General features: G+C 38.0%; 3 protein-coding genes across 3 annotated transcripts; all 3 read right to left on the minus strand.

Moving 5' to 3' along the window:
* Positions 1–767: 767 nt before the first annotated feature.
* Positions 768–5,021, minus strand: LOC103419453 (FRIGIDA-like protein 5). The gene is made up of 5 exons (XM_008357550.4): positions 4,898–5,021; positions 3,005–4,666; positions 1,970–2,542; positions 1,392–1,576; positions 768–1,275 (listed from the first exon to the last, which is right to left on the minus strand). The coding sequence occupies exons 2-5, from the start codon at positions 4,644–4,646 to the stop codon at positions 1,000–1,002; spliced, it is 2,676 nt and encodes an 891-aa protein (XP_008355772.3). The 5' UTR covers positions 4,647–4,666; positions 4,898–5,021; the 3' UTR covers positions 768–999.
* Positions 5,022–6,835: 1,814 nt separating this feature from the next.
* Positions 6,836–11,755, minus strand: LOC103434115 (FRIGIDA-like protein 5). The gene is made up of 5 exons (XM_008372421.4): positions 11,551–11,755; positions 9,640–11,216; positions 8,290–8,868; positions 7,867–8,039; positions 6,836–7,757 (listed from the first exon to the last, which is right to left on the minus strand). The coding sequence occupies exons 2-5, from the start codon at positions 11,198–11,200 to the stop codon at positions 7,083–7,085; spliced, it is 2,988 nt and encodes a 995-aa protein (XP_008370643.3). The 5' UTR covers positions 11,201–11,216; positions 11,551–11,755; the 3' UTR covers positions 6,836–7,082.
* Positions 11,756–15,248: 3,493 nt separating this feature from the next.
* LOC108170283 (FRIGIDA-like protein 5) lies at positions 15,249–20,806 on the minus strand. The gene is made up of 4 exons (XM_029101483.2): positions 18,798–20,806; positions 17,489–18,046; positions 16,649–16,821; positions 15,249–16,555 (listed from the first exon to the last, which is right to left on the minus strand). Exons 1-4 carry the CDS (start codon positions 20,623–20,625, stop codon positions 15,449–15,451), a joined length of 3,666 nt encoding a protein of 1,221 aa, XP_028957316.2. The 5' UTR covers positions 20,626–20,806; the 3' UTR covers positions 15,249–15,448.
* Positions 20,807–21,358: the final 552 nt, after the last annotated feature.

Raw genomic sequence — 21,358 nt, forward strand, 5'->3', positions numbered from 1 at the left:
GGATCATGCCAATATGAATGAGTCTTATGTCCGTACGGCTAGTTGCCACGTGTCTAGGTTTTTCCCGCTTTGGTCTGCAATCAGAAAAATCGTCCGTGCGGACCACGCTACCACAACCACAACAAAGCCAATCAACCGTGAGATTCGCACCGTTCAAGAGAGACGAGGATCCAGACCCTTCAATTTTGTAAAGTGAGCTAGTACGATAGATTAATGGGTGCTGTAAAATTTGAAATAAATGGTTGGAATTACTTAGTTCATAATCCACACCGACCTGTTCTAACTAATACCAACGTAGAAATGCCCGCTTGTTTGTATCTGATGCCAGGGGGGCTCGTCGTGCTTGTGGAAAAAAATTATCTCCTAAGATGGTTTAATTTGATCTGTTTTGAATTTGAGCTTAATTAACCTCTTTCTATTTAGTGGGATTACTTGGTCTTTACTTAAAAGGAAAAAAATGATATAATAATGGTCTTATATATATATATATATATATATATACCAAATTTGGATTAGAACATTATGTTCCTCCTATTTCTGCATTCAAGTTTAAATCTCCATATTTTGTAATTAGATGAATTTGGTGTTGAATATCGGTTGTATAGAAAAAAAATCCCCCCTTTTTTTTTGAAGAATCCTCATATTTAAGTTTTAAAGTACATAGAAATTGATTTAGAATTTCATATCAGCAATCAAATATTTAGCTAAAAGAGTGTGTGTGTGTGTGTGTATATATATGTATATATATGTATGTATGTATATAAGAATTAGTCAAGACATTTCCTTTCATGTATCTCTCAAGGTTTTGCAACATAATCTGTTTCCACAGAGAAACAATTCTACCTTGAAGTCAGTCAAACAAACTGCTCCTCCCAAATGCAAGGCAATGCAACTCAAAAGAAGGCAGCTGACAACAACCTATCAAACTTCGCAATTAGCAGGTAACTAGAGGCTAATACTACGGTCGAGGTTTTCGGTTTTACTATGCACACGAGTCCATCAGGCTAGCCGTTTGAGGCGCTTGCAGTTACGCTCTTCAGGCGGTTTGATCTTGAAGGATACAAGGTTGGTATTTGGTTTCTTCCCTTTCTCCTGCTCTCCTTCACCCTTGGAGCCAACAACTGGAACCGAACGTCTCCAATCCAACTTGTGCTTTTCCAGCTTAACTATCTCTTTTTCGATGTCCTTGTATGGGAATTCTGACTCGCGGTGATTGTCTTTGATGCAATGAATCGCAGCGCTCAGATCAGCTATTTGGTTGTCTACCACCACATTCTGTGAACAAAATTAAGGCTTGAAATTTGTATATTTGTATCGAAGAGGGTAAATGATCCCGAAATTAACTTTTTATGAAGCAGCAGCTATTGGAAGTCCAAAGAAGATGTATGTACCCTTTCATCAAGTGATCTTTTTACCAGCCATTTTGTGCAGTAAGACTGCCTTGCACCTTCCACATATTCTTTTAAGTATTCTTTTAGGAGTGGTACCGGAGGGAACCTGGCAGATAAGTTGAAGCCGCAAATCAATCCAACAGCTTCAATCAGTTGCTTCCTTTCAATAAGATCTTGAACAAAATCTGCAGCATTTAAACAAAATTGACGGATTCATCAAACAGCCAGAGAAGCTCCGTAACGAGAATTGCAAATTATAATCCATCCTCAATGAAAATTCAGTCTAGCCTGTAAATAATCTCTTTCTAAGCTTCATGTACTTTTTCATGATAAGTTATATTGACCCATGAAGTTTTCCATCGATCATCTTCAAGCCATTTGCAAATGTTAGACCAATTAAATCCCGAAGGCAGTATAAAACCGGCTCAAACCTATCGCCCTAGCACAATGGACACAGGAATCGCATCTAGGACACTCAGATACAATCAAATATAGCCAAAATTGGTAAACTACCAACAGAAACAGATAAGAGCTTTGGTTCTGGAACAAAACACCACACTATGAATCAAGAGACTTACCAGGGATCATATCTGCAAAACCAATTTCCTGGCATGATTCCAAAGCCTTTTTGTGCAGACAAATCGTCCCAAGAAGCTTTACAATCTCATCTCTGTTAAAGGTAGAAACCAATCCATATGTAGCTATAAAGTGCAAAAACCCCAAAATCTCAATTGAATTTTCAGAATCAACTCTCATTTTTGCTTTCCACTGGACTGCTAGCTCTATTGCATTTTTTTTAACATCTGGCCCAATTTTCATGGAGACTTCCGTTAGATCATTCAACAGGGAAATGCTATTCTCCATGACAGCTGATTCACAGCCAACATCTCTTTTTCTCCAGCATTGAGCCAAAGATTCTTTAATCAACTTTAAAACAAGTTCTGCTGGGTCCATTGACATTTGTAGATCAAGAAGCATTTCGTTCTGTACGGACTCTTTCTCACTTAAATGCTCATCTGTAGAGCCCTGAAAATTCCTTGTATCTGTGGTTGCACTCGGTTGAAGATCCAGAGGAGATAAAGCTGCGACATTTATAAGTTGTGAAGATTCTTGTTCCTCAATTTTGATGGGGAAAGAAACGCTGTTGCTCGCTGTGCAATCGCAAGAAGAACAAAGAAATGGATTATTTGACAATTGTGCTTTACTGAAGACTGAAGACTTAAGTGGTATGTCAGACACCAAATCGTGTTATGTGCAAATTGGAGACAGAGGCTGCCTAAACGATCAAACAAGAAGAATTTGCAAAACTCCAATAACAAGATCTGGGATGAAACGGTTCAAAGCAAGAGTATGTGCGGCACCAGACACCTTCACTAAGATACTTAAACGATAAATGAGAAGACAACATGACACAGCAGATCGAAATCCTTAGATAACACAGTTATAAAAGTGGGACGAGTAAAACTGATTACGTTTTTTTCAGGCCAGCAAAAAGGATTAAGTAATTACTTCGAAAACTTTAAGGCTCTATCGTCTACATGATATAACAACCACTTGTTATATTAAATGAATAAACAGATAACGTAAATAAAACCGAAAACCAGGTGCCTTACTTGTGATACCAAGGGCCTGGCATAGCTCAGTTCCTTGCTCATGCTCAGCCACTGTACCAAGAAGACTCTGAAGCTCCTTTGAATCATAAACAGTTGTGATTTCATACACAGCAACAAGCTCCAAAAAACCCAAAATCTCCAATCCATTCCCAGTCGCCGCAGTCATCTTACCCTTCCATTCAGCTGCCAAAGCCCTTGCTTCTTTTCTCACCTGAGGGTTGATTTGTGGTGAGAATCTCTTCAACTGCTGTAACAAAAAAATACAACTCCTCCTAATAACTGTCAAATCAAAGGCAAACTCAGTGGTGTCCACTGTCTGATTTGAAGGATAAAACCCTTGCATTGCATCCAAAACGAGCTTTGCTGGGTCAGATGACGCCTGAAGACAAGCTGCGATTTCGCCACATACAAGATCAGTTCTCGTCCAATTCTCATTCATGAGAACCTGCAAGCATTTGCCATCCCTGGAACAATTAGTCTTCTCCTTGGATTTCAGGTTTTGGATGTCTTCCTTGGATTTTTGCAGCGATTCAAATTGTTTTTGTTCTGATTCGAGCTTTCTGACCTGTTCTTCAAGCTGCCTCTCTTTCATTTTAAGTCCATGGGAACCTTCTTGTAACAACTTCTCTTCAGAATCCAAATGTTGTTGGCGTTCTTGAATCATCGAATCAAATTCTTTTTTATTCGATTCAAACTCTCTGACCTTTTCTTCAAGTCGCCTTTCTTTCTTTTCAAGTCCGTGGCAACCTTCTTGTAACAAATTTTCTTGCAAATCCAAACATTTTTGGCGTTCTTTAACCGTCAAATCAAATTCTCGTTGTTTAGATTCAAACACTCTGACCTGCTCTTCGAGTTGCCTCTCTTTCATTTCGAGTCCATGGCAACGTTGTTGCAACAACTTTTCTTGTGAATCCAAATGCTTCTGGCACTCTTGAACCATCAACTCAAATTGTTGTTGTTTCAACTCCACTGCCCTGATGCTTTTCTCTTTGGATTCGAGTGTACGGTAACATTCCCTTATCGATTTTTCAACGGCACCAAGTATCGTCCTTTTCGATTGAATCTCCTTATGACATTCTTCGAGAGATTTATGCGCCGCTTTAACCTGCTCTTGTTTCGAAACAAAATCTTTCATGACATCGTCAATAGACCCCTTAATCGCATTTAATCGCCTTCCGTTCAACTCAGCCACCTCCTTCTTCATCTTCAGCTCTCTCGACTTCTCATCCAAACTTTTCACAACCGAATTCAATTTCTCCGTTCGCTCTTCGATATCATTTTTTATCAAATCACGTTCCCTCTCCTTCTCCCTAACCGATTCCTCGTTTTCCAACAACCATTTTTCCTTACTACCAACCTCTCTTCTTTTCTCTTTCGCCAATCTCTCGATTTCATACAATTCCTGAGCTTTAGACGCCATTTCCGAGTTAAAGTTCAAAACTTTGGCCTCCAACCCCTTCTCGCGCTCCTCAACCTCCCGCTGCCGTGTCTGGAGCGAGTTCCGCTCCGAGTAAAAACGGTCCTGGAGCTCCTCGAACCGGGTCTTGAGCGAGTCAAAGTGGTCCAAGAAGTGTTTCCACTGCAGGGCCAGATTCCCCTGCTTCAACTTCGGTTCATCCGAACCGGACACCATCGTTTTCATCGCTGGCGTCTCTGCAACTTCTGCAAAAAAAAAAATATAGAAATAGAAACCCTAATCTCTGAAATACGACGCCGTATGAAAATGCAGAGCGAAAAACGATAAAACCCTAAAGTGCCTTGGCGATCAGAGAAGGTACATTTCCAATTTTCTCAGAAACAAAAACCCCCAAAACAGAGGAGGTGAAATGTTGAACCAGAATGCGAGAGAGAGAGAGAGAGAGAGAGCTAAAATACGACACCGTATCGACGTACCTGAGTTGCGGCTTTCAGTTTTGCTGCAATACGACGACGTATCGGCTATGGCGGAAGCTTCAAGCTTTCTTCTTCAGCTCGACGTTCTCAGTCCCTCACATGCAGTACTCAGTGGGTTAATTAATTGCACGATGCATCTGGGCCGTTGGTTTAGATGTGTGGTGAATGAACGGATGGGATTCAGTCTAACCGGGTCAGGCCATTAGGCCAATCAGAAACGAGTTTTGTTTCCCTATGGCCAAATTGGATTATTCATCCCGTGGTCACAGGAAACTTGCATGATGACCCATGTGGTGAAAAAACTAGGAATTAAACCCCTGTGGTCAATAATGTTAGCAAATTTAGTCCAAAAGTAAGATTTTTGTTAAATGACTGTTAAAAGTATGGGTAAAACTGTATTTTCAGTTCCAATTGACATTTAAAATAAATAATTTTTTATAACAATTACAAAAAAAATAATGCTTAATTTTTTAAATAAAAAAAAAACCCAATTCAATGTCAATTGGAACTGAAAATACAGTTTTACCCTAACTTTTAACAGTCCTTTAACAGAAATCTTACTTTTGGATTAAATTTGCTAACATTCTAGACTACAGGGGTTTAATTTCTAGTTTTTTCACCATATGGGTAATCATGCAAGTGTCTTATGATCGCAGGGATGAACAATCCAATTTGGCATTTCCCTATTGTCAAACGCCACGTGTCTAGATTTTTCCCGCATCGGCCTCTGATCGGTCAAAGTTTGGTCTTATGTTAGAAATACCTTTTTGCTGCAGGGAGAGAAACAGATCCGTATTTGTGTCAATATTTGGTGGGACTGCAACCTATTTAAATAATTAAAAAATTATTAATATATTTCTTTCTATGAAAAAAATTGATAATTTTCTTTAGGAGAAAAGACTGATAAAGTACGATATTCATTACCGCAGTGATTTGTGATATTCTCTTTCTTCTAAATTCTTTTTATATTTGAACGATTATAGTTAAATCATGTTAATATTTTGTATTGATTTCTTACAGAGAGAGACAAAGAAAAAAGTGAGGAGGAAATGAGAAAGGAATTTGAGGGGAGATAATTCTACTCCAGAGTCGCTAAAACTTTGTCAAAGCTTTCAAACCAACTGAAAATTAAGAGTGTTGCACGACTTGCACCATAGAATACATTTTTTTTTCATTTATTATTAACGGGAGAAAAAGAGTTCAAAACTATTACAATAATTTAGGGAATGAGGGAGTTCCAAACTGAAATGCACCGTTAAAAACTTAACATCCTTTTCACTAAAATATTAGACCACATGCAACTACACTATATAATAGTAATACATAACGTTCATAATAGGCTCAAAAAACATAATAATTTTTATAAATATCAAATAATCCATTCCATGAAACTTCTACAATCTCATCTTTCACTTAAAAATCATATGAGCAATCAAATATTATTTTACCTCAACCAGATAAATTATTTCAAATGTGCATTAAACCAAGAAGAAATAAGCAAGAGCTAAAAACAAGGGCTTATAACTCAATAAGTTACGAGTTTTTTAGCTCTACGCTGGTAGTCAAGCGTTCAATTCTCCCTATTCCAATATGGCTTATACGAAAATAGAAGGGGACATATATTGAGCTATCAGCTGAAAAAGTTCATTGGTTGTCTTTTGCATAGAGAAAACAGAGCCTATACTTCGGCATCAAAATAGGAAAGACATGTTTTGATTTGCTATCCAAATAGTAAAAATTTCTACAGTGCTTCGAAGTATCTTATACTATGAGTTTATAACCGTTAAATCTTGATCAGTGTAATTTTTTTCAATAGTATTCTAACAGTTAAAAACTCCGGAGTCTAGGATACTCCAGAGCACCGTAGGAATTCACCCAAATGCTTTGAACTTACACCAGCTAGAATTTGTACAACATCCTAAGCCACACACAATAATGTTTTCTAAACATGTCAAGGACTGTATTCCATCTCCAGGTTTCTATACTACAAGTCAGTCAAATGGAAGTAGTGCAACCCACAAACAGAAAGCAGGCTGGCTCCCTACCGTATTCGTGTCGTAGATACAATTACGTGCGACACAAGGATGACGTTATAATCGTATAAGGACGGTGTAAACTACAATCAGAACTACACACTGGGGTTGAAAGTGGTTCATCAAAGTTTACTTGTGTGGAGGGTTTCCTGCTAGGTTTCTCTACGGCCAAAACGATGAGTGCCGGGCAAGAACTGATTAGAGTTATATAATCCGGCATCCTGCATACAACTGAAATCAGTGCCAATCTCATGCTCGTTGGAAGCCAAAGGAAGCGGCGCAGGTAATCCAAAATTTTCAGCCAGCTGAGAGGACGACCTTAACTGCATGGGACCAAAATTAGCACCGATTTCATGGTCCATAGCAAACTGCAAAGGGTGTCCATAGTTTTCATACAGCTGAGACGATGAAGTTAACTGCTCGGAAACAAAACTGCAACCAGTTTCATGGTGGTTGGCAAACATGCTAAACTGCCCAGGGTGTCTATTTCCAAATAGCTGAGATGATGGATTTAACTGCGAACGGAAAGTTGTGTAGGATCTAGCAGCAGCTGCTAGAGCTGTTGGATGACTTCTATTTTGACGTTTCTCTGGTGGTTGAAACTGGGCGGTAGAACTAGTACTGCATCTCTTCCTTCTTTCCTGTTCTTGCTGTTCACACCTGGATGCCGTCCCCGTCGGCAAGAATCTCAAGTTCTCCTTTAGTCTTTCCAGCTGAACTATTTCCAATTCAATGTCCTTATATGGGTATTCGGACTCAAGATTGTGATCCTTTATGCACTGAAGTACACCTCTCAGATCAGCTATTAGGTTGTTCATTACATTATCCTGTGAGAAAAATATAAGCCATGGTAAATATATATTACATATACACTGAGGAGTCCTCGGTTTAACTATTCAAGAAGCATCGCTATTGGATGTAAAGAAGTAAAGGTACCTTTTCATAAATTCTTTTCTTTCCCGGGAATATTGCACGGAAAGACTTCCTTAGATCCTCCACATAATTATTTAAGAGTACTACTGGCGGGAACCTGTCAGTTAACTTGAAGGTGCAAATCAATCTAACAGCCTTAATCATCTGTTTCCTTTCAATCAGATCCCGAATAAAGCCTGCAAAACAAAATTGCAGGTTCATCAAACTGCTTCAGATCAGTTTCGGAAATAACAAAGGATTTAACAGAAAAGACGATTTTTCAAGTCAGTAAGCAACCCCTAGCGATCACCCTGGCACTATGGACACAGAAATGACATCTAGGTATTCACAGTTACAAACATCTATAGCCAAAATGTTGTAAACTGAAGAGAAATGTAATGGAATACAAACATCACACTACGAATGCCATGTTGTTGAGAAACTTACCGGGGATCTTATCTGCAAAACTAAGTATCTGACATAATTGTAGGACCGGTTTATTCTGACATATGTTTCCAAGAAGCATCACAGTCTCATCTACACTCAAGGTAGAAAGCAATCCATATGCAGCCACAAATTGCAAAAAACCCAAAATCTCCCACGAGTTTTCTGTATCGGTTCTCATTTTTGCTTGCCACTGGACTGCTAGCTTGACTGCATCTTCTTTCACATCAAGGGCAACATTTGTTGAGATTTTCATCAGCTCATTCAACATGGGAATGTAGGTCTTCTTGAGATTGGCTATGAAACCAACATTTCTATTGCTCCAGTACTGATCAAGAGATTTTTGCATCAACTTCAAAACTACTTTTTCTCGGTCTACTGGCAGTCGTAGAACATCAAGCAATTCGTTATTAGCTGAGTCATTCCCACTTAAATGCTCATCTAGACAGTCCTGCGAATTCCTTGCATCTGTGGTGGCAGTCGCACTTAGTTGAAGAATTGGAGAAGGAGAAGTCGCTACATTTCTGACTGTTGAAGGTTCTGGTTCCTCAATTTTGACAGAGACTGACAGGGCGCTATATGCTATGGAATTGCAATAGGAAACAAAACGAGGCAGCACACAGGTCAGTACCTGAATAATTCTGCATGTAATGTATCAAAAGATATATACAACACTATGTGCCATCTGTGCTTCTACTCAAGCATTAACCAATAGGTGACGGTGTGCATAGCTTTTTGGGTCAAATTATACCGAGAAACACTAAATATATACATACAAAATACCCAAACATAAATAACAAAATGTTAGTTTAGATATCAGATGGTATGGTGTGCAAATTAGAAAGGCACAGCCTCAAAGTCAAATTTGAAGTATACGGAAAATATACTTCGGAAAATTTACGCCACCGGCCAATATCAGAGAACGAGTATCCTGCCCCAGAGTGTACCTTATTATTAGACTCTCATAATGTGTTCTATGCTGTTGAAAGCTAGATCCAAAGGGGGTGTGTGATGCATAGCTAAAAACATGCCCATTACTATCCAAATGACTACAAATACCAGCTAATGCAGGGATCACTTCTATGAAGTGGCGGAGCCAACATATTTTTTAAGAAGGGCCAGCTTCAAATAGTATCTATATATGCAATACAATCATTATAAACATTGCAACCTTGACATCCCATCTGTTATTATTCCAATCAGAATCAGAAATGAGACTGCGAAACGCTTGCATATCATTCTAAAGAAATTCAGATATAAATATATGTTTTAGTTGAGAAGAAAATCCCTCACACGTAACACACACACACACACACATATGTTTTTAGTTGAGAAGAAAATGACAGTTCTTACCAGATGCATTGTATGTGATGCCAAGGGCCTGGCGCAGTTGAGGTGCATGTTCTGGGTGAGAAACTAAAGCAAGAAGACTTTGAAGCTCCCTCGCATCATAAGTTGAGGTCAACTCAAATGCTGTAAGAAGCCACAAAAGACCCAAAACCTCCAAACTATTTTCCACCACCACTGTCATCTTTTCCTTCCAGTCATCCACCAACTTAATTGCTTGTTCTCTCACCAGAGGATTAATCGGTGGTGATAACCTCTTCAACTCCTGTAACAAAAGAACACAACTTCTTCTTATAACTGTCAGATCATAATCAAACCCCTTGTTGTCCTGAATCGAATTTGAATGGTAAAACCCTTGCATTGCATCCAAAACCAATTTTGCTGGGTCTGATGACGCTTGAAGAAAAGCTGCCAATTCACTACTCAATAAATCAATTCTCTTTACACTCTCTTTCATGAGTAACTGCAAGCCTCCACCATCCCTATCGATGCTGAAGTGATTACTTGTGGAAGAAGAAACAATGACACTGTTAGCATGGGTAGAATTTCGGATCGAATCAATATCTTGTCGTTTTGATTCAAGTTCTTTATCCCGCTGCTCAAGTTGCCTTTCTTTTAATTCAAGACCATTGGAGAATTCTTTTAACAACCTTTCTTGTGAATCCAAATTCATTTTTCCTTCTCGAATCAATTTTTCAAGTGAATCCAAATGTTGTTCCTTCAACTGAACCTCATTGACGCATTCATCCACTCTCTTATGAATCAAAGTAAGATCCTCAACTTTGGACTCGAATTCTCTCTCTTTCAATTCGAGTTTGGTGGACCACTCCTCCATGGATTTCTTCAGCAAGAAAAAATCTTTCACTTTCAAATCCATTTCATCAATAATTTTCTCTCTTGATTCAATTTTCTTAGAGGATTCCTCAATCGACTTCTTAATCGCACTAAGTTTCTTCTCTTTATCCTTCGTCTCTCTATCACATTGATCAACCTTTCTTTCCGCCTCTTTAGTCTGCTCCTTTTTCAAAGCAAGTTCTTCCTTCTGCTCCTCAATTGACCCCCGAATCTCATTTAATCGCTTCTTTTGAAACTCAATTTCCTCATTGTATATCTCTAATGTTCGTAGAACCCCTTTCAATTTTTCCTCCTTGGACTCATACCAATTCAATTTACTTCTTCCATGTTCAATCCCTTTTTTGATCGAATCATACTCCCTCTCATTCTCCCTAACCCATCTCTGAACTTCTTCCAGCCGCTTCACCTTAGCAGAAAGCTCCTCATTGTGCTCTTCAATCGATGACTGACAGTCCCACAAGGAGGACTCGAGTGATTCGAGCTCATTTGATTTCTTTTCAATCAACCTCTCAATTCCACGCAATTCCTCAGATTTGACTTCGACTTGGCTCTGTAAAACTCCAATTTTCTTAACCTTATCCTGGACCTCTTGAAATCGGCCAAGGATCTCGTTCCGGGCGGAATCAATACAGTCCAAAAGGCCCTCAAATTGCAGGGCCAGCTTTCCCTGCCTCAACTCAGATTCTTCCAACTTCAAACCTTTATCTTCCATTCTAGCTTTCCTTCCCCTGTAAAAACCCTAACTTGTTACAGACGACACGGCCACGAAGAAGGGTCGATGGAAAAGCTCAAGCAAATGAAAAATAAACACAAAAATCCAGGTTGCCTCTGAAAAACTCTCCTGCCATGGAACCCAAAACCCTACAAACAGAGTAGTAACAGAAAAGAGCAGAAAAAAGCTTTGTGCTTGGTAGTTGGTATCACTGCCATGGGATGGAAGGTACAATTCCCAAAACCCTAAAGCATAAAACCCCTAAAAGGACTGTTCATCTTCTCCAAACCCTAGAAAACCTATTCATTTTCTCAGAAACTGAAAGAGAGAAAGGAAGCCATTGGACATACCTTTGAGTTGGGGTTTTAAGATTTTCAAGCAGTGGATTTTGTGGAAAAACTAGGGCAAACTTCTTCGTCTTCAACCTCCAACCAGCGCCCGCAAGTTTCCATCACTTTTCTCCAAGCCCTGTGTGGAGCTCTGGAGATGTGAGGAGGCACTGTCGTTCAACGCTTCTGAACCATGCAGGTGATTCTATACAATGCTCTGCTCAAAGATCATACATCTGAAATGACAGTCGGATAGAGTTTTAAAATTTGACACGTGTCCTGCATTTTCAAATTTTCTTTTGTTTTGTATTTCTTTAAATGGGAATTTACTGTTTAACCAAGCAACCACAGTTATGGAAACATTTAATCAAACACTCATTTTCTTTCTTTCATTTATTGAAAAGATCTCGTTTTGAAGTGCTTTTGTTGGAAAATATATTTTAGTCATCAGTGATCTTGACTTTTGGAAGTTTTATTGACTTGCAAGAGTTTGTAGCTTAGAGCGTCTTTAAAAAGATATCAAAAAGCTCACATAAGTAATAATGATAAAAAAAGAAGACACTAATGTTTTTCAACCGAAATTTTAATTCTTATATGGTATGACGTAAAATGGCAGCAGAGATGGTTGCTGTTAGTAGCTTCAAATTTTTTTTGTTTAATTATTAAATACTTTTTATTAATTTTTTATTGGTTAAAACATTGCATTTTCATCTTCTTTCATTATCAATGCAATGTTTAAATATTTTTATACCTTATAATTCCTTGCCTTTCATAACCAATGCAAAAAAGATAAATATGAATTTTTATTTAATGTTTAAATTTGACATATAGGGTGGAGAGCAATATTTTAAAAGATGTCAAAGTACTACATAGACTGGTATATTTAAATTTTATGTTTAAAATTTGTATCTCCCTTTGAGATGTCCTTAGTTGGTTTATTATTGTACTTGAGATTTCAGATTCAATTTTCTCTCCTCAAAATAGCTTGTATAAAGAAAAGGTTTCTCAGACCATCTCCAAAGGAGATGTCAATTTTTTAACATAAAATTTAAATTTTGACAGCTTATGTGGCACTTTGACATCTTGTAAAGTTTTGTTCTCCAACCGATATGTCAAATTAAATTATTATTTTATTATTTTATAAAATAAATTATTCAACTAATTAAAATTTAATAAATGACATTTAAAGTTTAATCGGTAATATGTTCACCTTCTTTGACTGAAAAGAATAAAAAAGTAGGATAATTGCATCGGTCAATTCAACATTAATTATAATAAATGATTAAACTAATTAAAAATTAATAAAAAAAACATTTGAAGCTGCTGTCAAATTTGACAGCAACGTCTTTTTCTGCCAATCCATGTTATCGCCACATAGAATTTAACACTTCGGTTGGAGAATATTAATATGTTCTTTTTTTATTATTATAGCTGATGTGTACGTTGGAGATGCTCTTAAAAGTAACGAACATTTTAATTCACATTTAATGAATTATACATAGTGTTATTATTGCCAATACCCACATACTCGTCTTGCCTTTCCAACAACCTTATAACTAAAATATAAATGACAAATAAATATAAAGTGGGTCAAAACATTCAATTTTTCTTTGATAGTATGTAAAACTAAGTGGTACAAAAATAAATTGAAAATAGAAAATTTAATGACTTTTGAAATAAAATTTAACAACTAAAACACACTTAGCACTTAGTGTTTCATAGCATTTAAGTCACACTTGAAAACATTAAACAAGTAGTTTGGTGCATAATTATAAACTCGCGCATTATAAAACACTTAGATTTGATTTTGATCGCCTATTAATCATTCTCATTTGAGTCATAACCTAACAAATAAATATTTATTTAAATACTAAAAACAATAACACACGTAACTATATTATCAACGTTAAAGATGAAAAATTGTTAGATCTAACGTTTTAGGCATAGAAAAGTGCTATCACACACTCATTTTTACCTCCAGCACATTCTTGTAAATTTTTTACTTGATATTTTTCAATTCATTCGATCCGACGATCGAAGAATAGGAAGGCTATCATATGCATAAATGTTATCTTGTTTGTCTGGCGACGAAAGAATAGTCATTCACTCGTAATTTTACTATCGATAATTGAGATTAAAACATTAAAAATATTAATCCAAAAAGTAAACTCATTGCCAGAAATGCGATTTGCATCCCATGTGAAGATGGTACTACATTGCACAAAAATGGAAAAAAAGAAAGAAAGAGAGAGGGTACTAGTAGCCAGTAGCCTAGTACTACATTTAAGGGAAAAAAACACAAGAGAGATCTGACATTGGTGGGTCCGGCACCAAATCCTTATTCGAAATTGTTTGTATCCGATTGCCAGCTTTTCTGGAAATCTTCAGCGAGATAATATATATTGTCTTCTTTTTTCTTTTCGGTTTGCAGGGCTGACTCAGCATTCACCAAAACAGGAAATTTTTGTCTCTTGTCAATGAATGAGCTATGAAAATAACCATTAGTTCTTCAACTTATTATTAGAGTAATGATCGCTGAATTAAATTAGAGTAATAATCGTTTAATTAAAAATTCATAACCATTAGTTCTTCAACTTATCAAAATGTGTAGCTATGATCTTTTTCGTTAGTTTCATCAGAATTTTGTTAAAATAAATTATGTTGGAATGACCATTGCTACAATTAGGTTAAATTTGATAGACTATTGCTCTAATTGGGTTAAAGTCAATTTCTCCAGTTGGATTGAAGTTGAGGGACCAATGGTAATATATTTTTAGTTGAGGGACCATAACTATATGTTTTGATAAGGAACCATAGCTACATGTTTTGATGAGTTGAGGGATCAATGGTAATGAATTTTTAGTTGATGGACTATTGCTCTAATTGAGTTAAAGTTAAAAGACCATTGTTACAATTTACTCTATATGAAATCAATATATTAAAGCATGACGTTTTGTACTAATGAAATAAAGAAAAAAAATTGGATAAAAACTTAAACGTTCTTATTTCATTAGTGCAAAATGCTAACATGACGATGGTTGTGCCATGCAAGTCTATCCTGAATAAAAAATTAACAATAATCCACCACTCTCTAATTAGTTAAACATGAGGGCTAATGATGATCAGTTGATAACAAACGATTACGAGGAGAACGTATGGAAAGAAACTTACTTATATCCGAGGTTTAGAGCTTGTGTAAGTATTTTTAAAATGACTGAAATGGTTTTTAGATAAAAATATTTTTGGGTTCCAAAAACACTTCAAGTGTTTTCTGCAAGAAGCACCAGTTATGTGTTTCTTCTAGGAATCACTTAAGCACTTTAACTGTTTTCAGTATTTACTTGCATTTTTATTAAGAATTTATTTCAAAAACATTTTTACCATAAACCCCTTTCAGCTATTTTAAAAACACCTTCAAATAAGCTCTTAGTTAATACATATGGGCCCGTATCCTTAAATTTGTGATTTGATATCAATGTTGGAGAGTTAACTGCTGTGATTTGATATCAATGTTGAAGAATTAAATGCTTTAATCCGAACTCTTAATATCAAATTTAAGGTTGTGTGACCATCCTCGAAGACAATACATCATTGTATAGTATGTATACCAGGAAGTTATTGAAGCAATATTCCAAACTAATCACATACTTCCACCGTTTTAACTTTTTCTCACGTATTCATGTACGTGAGTAACTTGAAATACCGCCACCAAGACCTCGTCTATAAACATCGAACATCTATATTAATGTTTTCAAAATACTAGTCCAACTACGTCAGAGATTTCTAAAACTCTTGGATCCAAAAAAGCCAAGCGAAGATTTCTACAACTGAGCCACAAGAGGGTGGCAAAAATCAAAATTAGCACCGCACGCATTGGTCCTTCAAGGTTAGCATGCATGGCTGGTTCTTCGTACTAGGTTTAATAATAGCCATATGTCCGAGGGTTGGGCCAGAACATGTACATATAGGCAGGAGGGATGGTCGACATTCCGTACGGTGTAACTGCGGATACATGTGTCCGAGGACGTTTACTTTGACGTTGTTGCCGTTGAAATGTAGAGCCGGAAGCGCTGGCACCGCGCTTCTTCCCGTTTTTCTCCTCTTGTTCGACCTTGGAGGCAAGAGATTTCTTCTCGGATTTCTCCTCTTGCTCGACCTTGGAGGGTGATGGTTTCTTCTCCGTTTTGCTCTCTTGTTCGACCGTGGATGCAAGAGAGGGGTTCTCCGTTTTCTCCTCTTGTTCGACCGTGGAGGCATGAGATGGGTTCTTCTCTGTTTTCTCCTCTTGTTCGACCGTGGAGGCAAGAGACGGTTTCTTCTCCCCTTTATCATCTGGTCCAATCTTCGAGGCAAGAGAGGGTTTCTTCACCTTTTTCACCTCTTGTCCCACCTTGAAGGCAAGAGAGGGTTTCTTCGCTTTTTTCACCAGTTTCTTCACTTTATTCACCTCTTTTCTGACCTCGCAGGCAGGAGACGGTTTCTTCTCCTCCTGGCCGACCTTGGAGGAAGGAGGGGATTTCTTCACTTCCTGTCCGACCTTGAAGGAAGGAGAGGCTTTCTTCTCCTCTTGTCCAACCGTGGAGGAAGGAGACTGGTTCTTCTCTTTTTCCCCCTCTTGTCCAGGAGAAGGTGCCTTCTCTTTTTTCCCCTCTTGTCTGACCTTGGAGGCAGGAGACAGTTTCTTCTCCTCCTGTCCGACCTTGGAAGGAGGGGATTTCTTCTCTTTCTGTCCGACCTTGGAGGAAGGAGAAGCTTTTCTCTCCTCTAGTCCAACCTTGGGGGAAGGAGACTGGTCCTCTTTTTCCCCCTCTTGTCCGACGTTGGAGGCAGGAGACGGTTCATTCACCTCTTGCTTAACCTTGGACACAAGAGATTGCTCACAACGTCTCCAGTTCTCCTTCATTTTTACCAGCTCAACTATCAGTATATCGATGCCCTTGGATGGGTAATCAGACTCGAGGTTGTAATCTTGGAAGCATTGAGTCACAGCTCTTAGATCAGCTATTAAGTGGTCTACAACCTCCTCCTGTGAGCAAAAGCCATGCCGGATCAGCATTTAAATTGGATGGCTTAGATTCAGGAAGCAGATATCAAATGGTCCAAAACAGAGTGAAAGTACCTTTTCATCAAGTGATTTCTTTTTCCTCCACATTGTCCTGCAAGACTTCCTTGCACCCTCCACATATTCTTTTAGAAGCGGTACCGGGGGTAACTTTTCAGCTATCTTGAAGGTGCAAATAAGTCTAGCAGCCTCTAAAAGTTGCTTCCTCTCAATTAGCTTCTTAACAAATTCTGTTACACGTAAAACGGAATTGCGTGATCATCAAACTGTTCAAGAGACGTTTCATAAAAAGAACTGCACTCAATGAGCAAATGCATTAACAAAAGAAATCATATTTAAGATGGAAAAGAAATAACAATCATCACTATGCCGGAAAACACAGTTCCGTGAGAAAACACATGTTTAAACGATACTCTCATCTAGGAGAGGATATTTCCACAAACTAAATTCCGAACCAATCAAAAGACACATTTCTGCAAAAATTTACAGAGCTCCCGAAAAACATGAGCTTACAATGTAGAACAAATCCAGACAAAACCAGCCAAAAGCAATCTCTAAACAAGATTTTACTTAACTTTGTCATGCATTTTCCTATCCCTCATCTCGTCTACTCTTCGGTTTCTAACTCATTATCCAGCCATTTGATAATACCCAGTAGCTCCTGGTGGCAGTGTAAAACCAATCCACGATAAATAGGTTTATAAGAACCCAAATATAACTATTTTTAAGAGCACAATATAACTATGAGTCTATGACATCTAGGACACTGTAGTTAAAAACTTTAGCCAAAATATTGCATAGTTCAGAAGAAATTAAATACCATTCCAAGAAATAAATGAGCAATAGTAAGTGGAGCACAAACAGCACACTATGAAAGCCAATTTTCAAGAAATTTACCTGGGACAAAACCAAGTGTCTGGCATATTTTTAGGGCCTGCTTATGCTGACAAATCATCCCAAGAATCTTTTTGATCTCATCTTCCTTTAAGCGATAAAGCAATCCGTATGTAGCTAAAAACTGCAAATATCCCAAACTCTCCAATGAATTTTCAGTGTTGCCTTTCATTTTTGCTTCCCACGTGTATGCTAGCTTTATTGCATCCTCTTTCTCATGAGGTCCAACATTCGGAGAGACTCTCATTAGCTCCTCCAAAAGGTTGATCGTGCTTGACATGAAAGTTTCATCTAAAGCAACCTCTCCTCTACCCCAGTATCCAGCAAAAGATGTTTGAATCACATCCAACACAAGTTTTGCTGGGTCCGTTGACAATTGAAGAGCTGCCAACATGTCTTTTTGCATTGAATGATTTTGCTTCATATGCTCAATTAAAATCCCCTGCAAAGTCCTTGCATCAATGGTGGCACTTGGTTGAAAATTTGGAGAAGATAAAGTTGCTTCACTTTTGGCCAGTGAAGATTCCGGTTCCACAATTTTGACAGAGGTTATGCTGCACTCTATGCAATTACAATAAGGTACAAAAAAATGGTAGTAGATAGGTTACTGAGTGTAATTCTGAATTTAAGATTTTACTGAAATATTTATATCATTCCGGACCAGTTCCGTGGCACTTGTGCTTTGAGTGAAGAGATGAGGTGCGGTGGTGGTAGCATACCAATTAGGCAGAAATCTTATTTTGCATAAATGCCAAAGCATCAGATGGTATTTATGCGGAAACTGGAGAAAGTGACTGCCTAAAAATATAATTTAGCATCAAGGATGAAAATCATGAAATGATACCTGATGAGCACCATGTGTTTGGCACCAGCACTGAGGTCACGGTGAAATAAATCACAAAAAAAAAAAAAAAAAAAAAAAAAAGCATGGACAAGAGATGCTAGGAGCCTCTAACAACATAGTTATAAAATGACCACAAAGCAACTATTACGATTTTCTGACTAGGAGACGGGATAAAGTATTTAGGAAAAATCAAATAAAAACACTTCTTTGCAGAATACAACTAGGCCTAAAAGGATCTCTTGTTAGAGATATGCTTAAAGCTCATTGCTTATTAACTTCTTAAAGTAAATGAACACTCTACGGTGGTACTCGAAAATGTATAAGTATAAAGCAAATCTACAACGCAAGAACTATAAGCATTCAATTTCCCTTTTTTACATCTAACGCGGAAACATATTCAAATAAGGGAAAGAGAATTATACAAATTAGAATTCAGATATAAACATGAATAAAAGAAAAAAAGCTTACCAGGTGCCTTATCTGAGATGCCAAGGCTCAATCCAGTAGCCTGTGCAACGTGTGCTTGCCGACCAGCCACAAGAAGAAGACTTTGAAGCTCACTCTCAGGATAAGTGGAGGTCAAGTCAAATGTAGTAATAAGCAGCAAAAAACCCAGAACCTCCAACCCATTTTCTACTGCCACCGTCATCTTGTCCTTCCAGTCACCTGCCAACTTTCTTGCTTCTTCTCTCACCGGAGGATTAATTTGCGGTGAGACTCTCTTTAACTCCTGTAACAAAAGAATACAACTCCTCCTAATAACGCTCAAGTCAAAATCACACTCCTTATTTTCCACAACCAAACTTGAAGGGTAAAACCCTTGCATTGCATCCAAAACTAATTTGGCTGGGTCTGATGACGCTTGAAGAATCCCTGAGATTTCAGTACCCAATAAATCATGTCTCTTCAAATGCTCGTTCAGAAACAACTGCAAGTCTTTACCACTCAAGTTGATGCGGGATTGGATACTTGCGGGCAAAGGAACAGAGGGATTGTTAGCAGGATTATGTTCCAATTGCTCAATCTTCACTTGAGAATTGAGGATATTAGTCTTCTTCTCCAATGTCATTTTCTTGGAACGTTCTTCAGCGGATTTACGAATAGAATCAAACTTTTTCTGCTTAAATTCAAGCGTTCTGGCCTGTAGTTCAAGTTTCCTTTCTTTAACTTGAAGTCCATTGGAGAGTAAATCCAAACGCTTTTCATGTTCATGTATCGTTTGTTGGAGTGAATCCAAATGCTTTTCTTTCAACCGAACCTCATCGAGGAATTCATTAACCCTCATATCTATCAAATGAAGTTCCTCTAGTTTCTGCTCAAATCCTTTTTCTTTCAGTTCAAGCTTCTCTAACCATCCGCCGAGTTCCCTTTCTTTATATTCAAGTTTACAGTACCATTCCCCCATCAGTTTCTTGAGCAAACAAAAATCCCTCTCTTTCAACTCCAATTCCCTAATTGCATTCTCTCTGGATTCCAGTGTATTAGAGCATTCGGCCAATGACTTCCGAATCAAACTAAGTTTCTCCTCTTTCGATTTCATCTCTTCCTCACATCCTTTGATCGATTTCTCAATCAAACCGAGTTTCTCCTTTCTCAATTTCATCTTCTTGTCACATTCTTCAATCGATCTTTCCGCCCTTCTAATCTCCTCCTCTCTCAAATCATACACTTTCTTCCGCTCCTCAATCGACTCCACAATCGAATTTAACCGCCTCTCTTTCAACTCAATATCATCTCCGTACTTGCTCAACACCGTCCTGACCTCTTCCACTTCCTTCTCTTTAGCCTCAATCTCTACAGACCTCTCTTCCGCATTTTTCACAAACCAATTCAATATCTTTTTCCGCTCTTCGATACATCTATCAATCGAATCCCGCTCCCTCTCCTTCTCTCTAACCAAGCTCTCAACTTCCGAAACTTGCCTCTTTTTAACATCAATCGACATATCAACCGATTTCAAGCGGAGCTTACCAGATTCATACTCCTTCACTCTCTCCGCAATCGACTTCTCGATTCCGCGCAACTCCAAAGCTTTGGCCGCCATCTCCGAGTCAAACCTCAACTCCGACGCCTCCAGCCGCTTCCCAAGATCGTCCATCTCCTTCTCGCGGTTCTCGAGTTCTTGTAATCGGGTCCGGATCTCGCTGCGGGTCGACTCGAAGTGCTCCTCGAGCTCCTTCCACTGCACAGAAAACAGAACGACGGAGTTCGCTTCGGCATGCAAGCTCTCGTACGCTCTGCAGAGGCTGCTCTGCCTCTCCTCCGAGATTCTCAAATCCGACTGAATCTTCTCCATTCTTTGCGCTAGTTGCAAAATTTAACCGCGCTGACGCAGCCGCAGTTGGCGGACGAAGTGGCGGAGCTGGAAGAAGAAGGCGAAGAGAAACCCTAGCGCCGTGTGGAGATTTTCCCGCCTTTGTGACGGTTCGGTTTCTTAAAAACCCTAACAGAGTAACGAGAGTGCAGAGAAAAGAGAGCGTTTGTGTATTGTTCAACTATTATGTTCACGTATTTTGCTATATAGATTACGGGAGGGACACCCAAAGCATGCAATTTGCCACGTGTCCAACTATTTCGTCCTAGTCGTAGAGAAAATTTTAAATGTAACGGGAATACAAGTGGTACATCACATGTTTTAATATGAATGGTAGGAAATTTTATATTTTAAGTTATTAAATTTTTAACACACATATCCCATCATTTATTTAGTGACATGTGATATACGATCTCGTATATCAATCACACTAAAAAATCTCTCGAATTGTTTTCTTTCATATTTAGTCTTTTTTTTTTAAAGGATATTTAGTCATTTAATTGACTGCATTTTTCCCACCACGCTACTATTTATCCTGTTGAACGGATTTAAATTTTAAAATTTATAAATGGATAATGGATTGATATCAATCTCAAAATTTTAATAAATCTCATAATAATAATTTGAATATTATTGACAAATTAAAATGTCGATTTTGCTCAACCCAATCTTAAGGATAAAAATCTTGTATTTCATATTCGCACGCTCGATAAAC

The sequence above is a fragment of the Malus domestica genome, chromosome 04, assembly GCF_042453785.1.
Source record: "Malus domestica chromosome 04, GDT2T_hap1".
Classification (NCBI taxonomy): domain Eukaryota; kingdom Viridiplantae; phylum Streptophyta; class Magnoliopsida; order Rosales; family Rosaceae; genus Malus; species Malus domestica.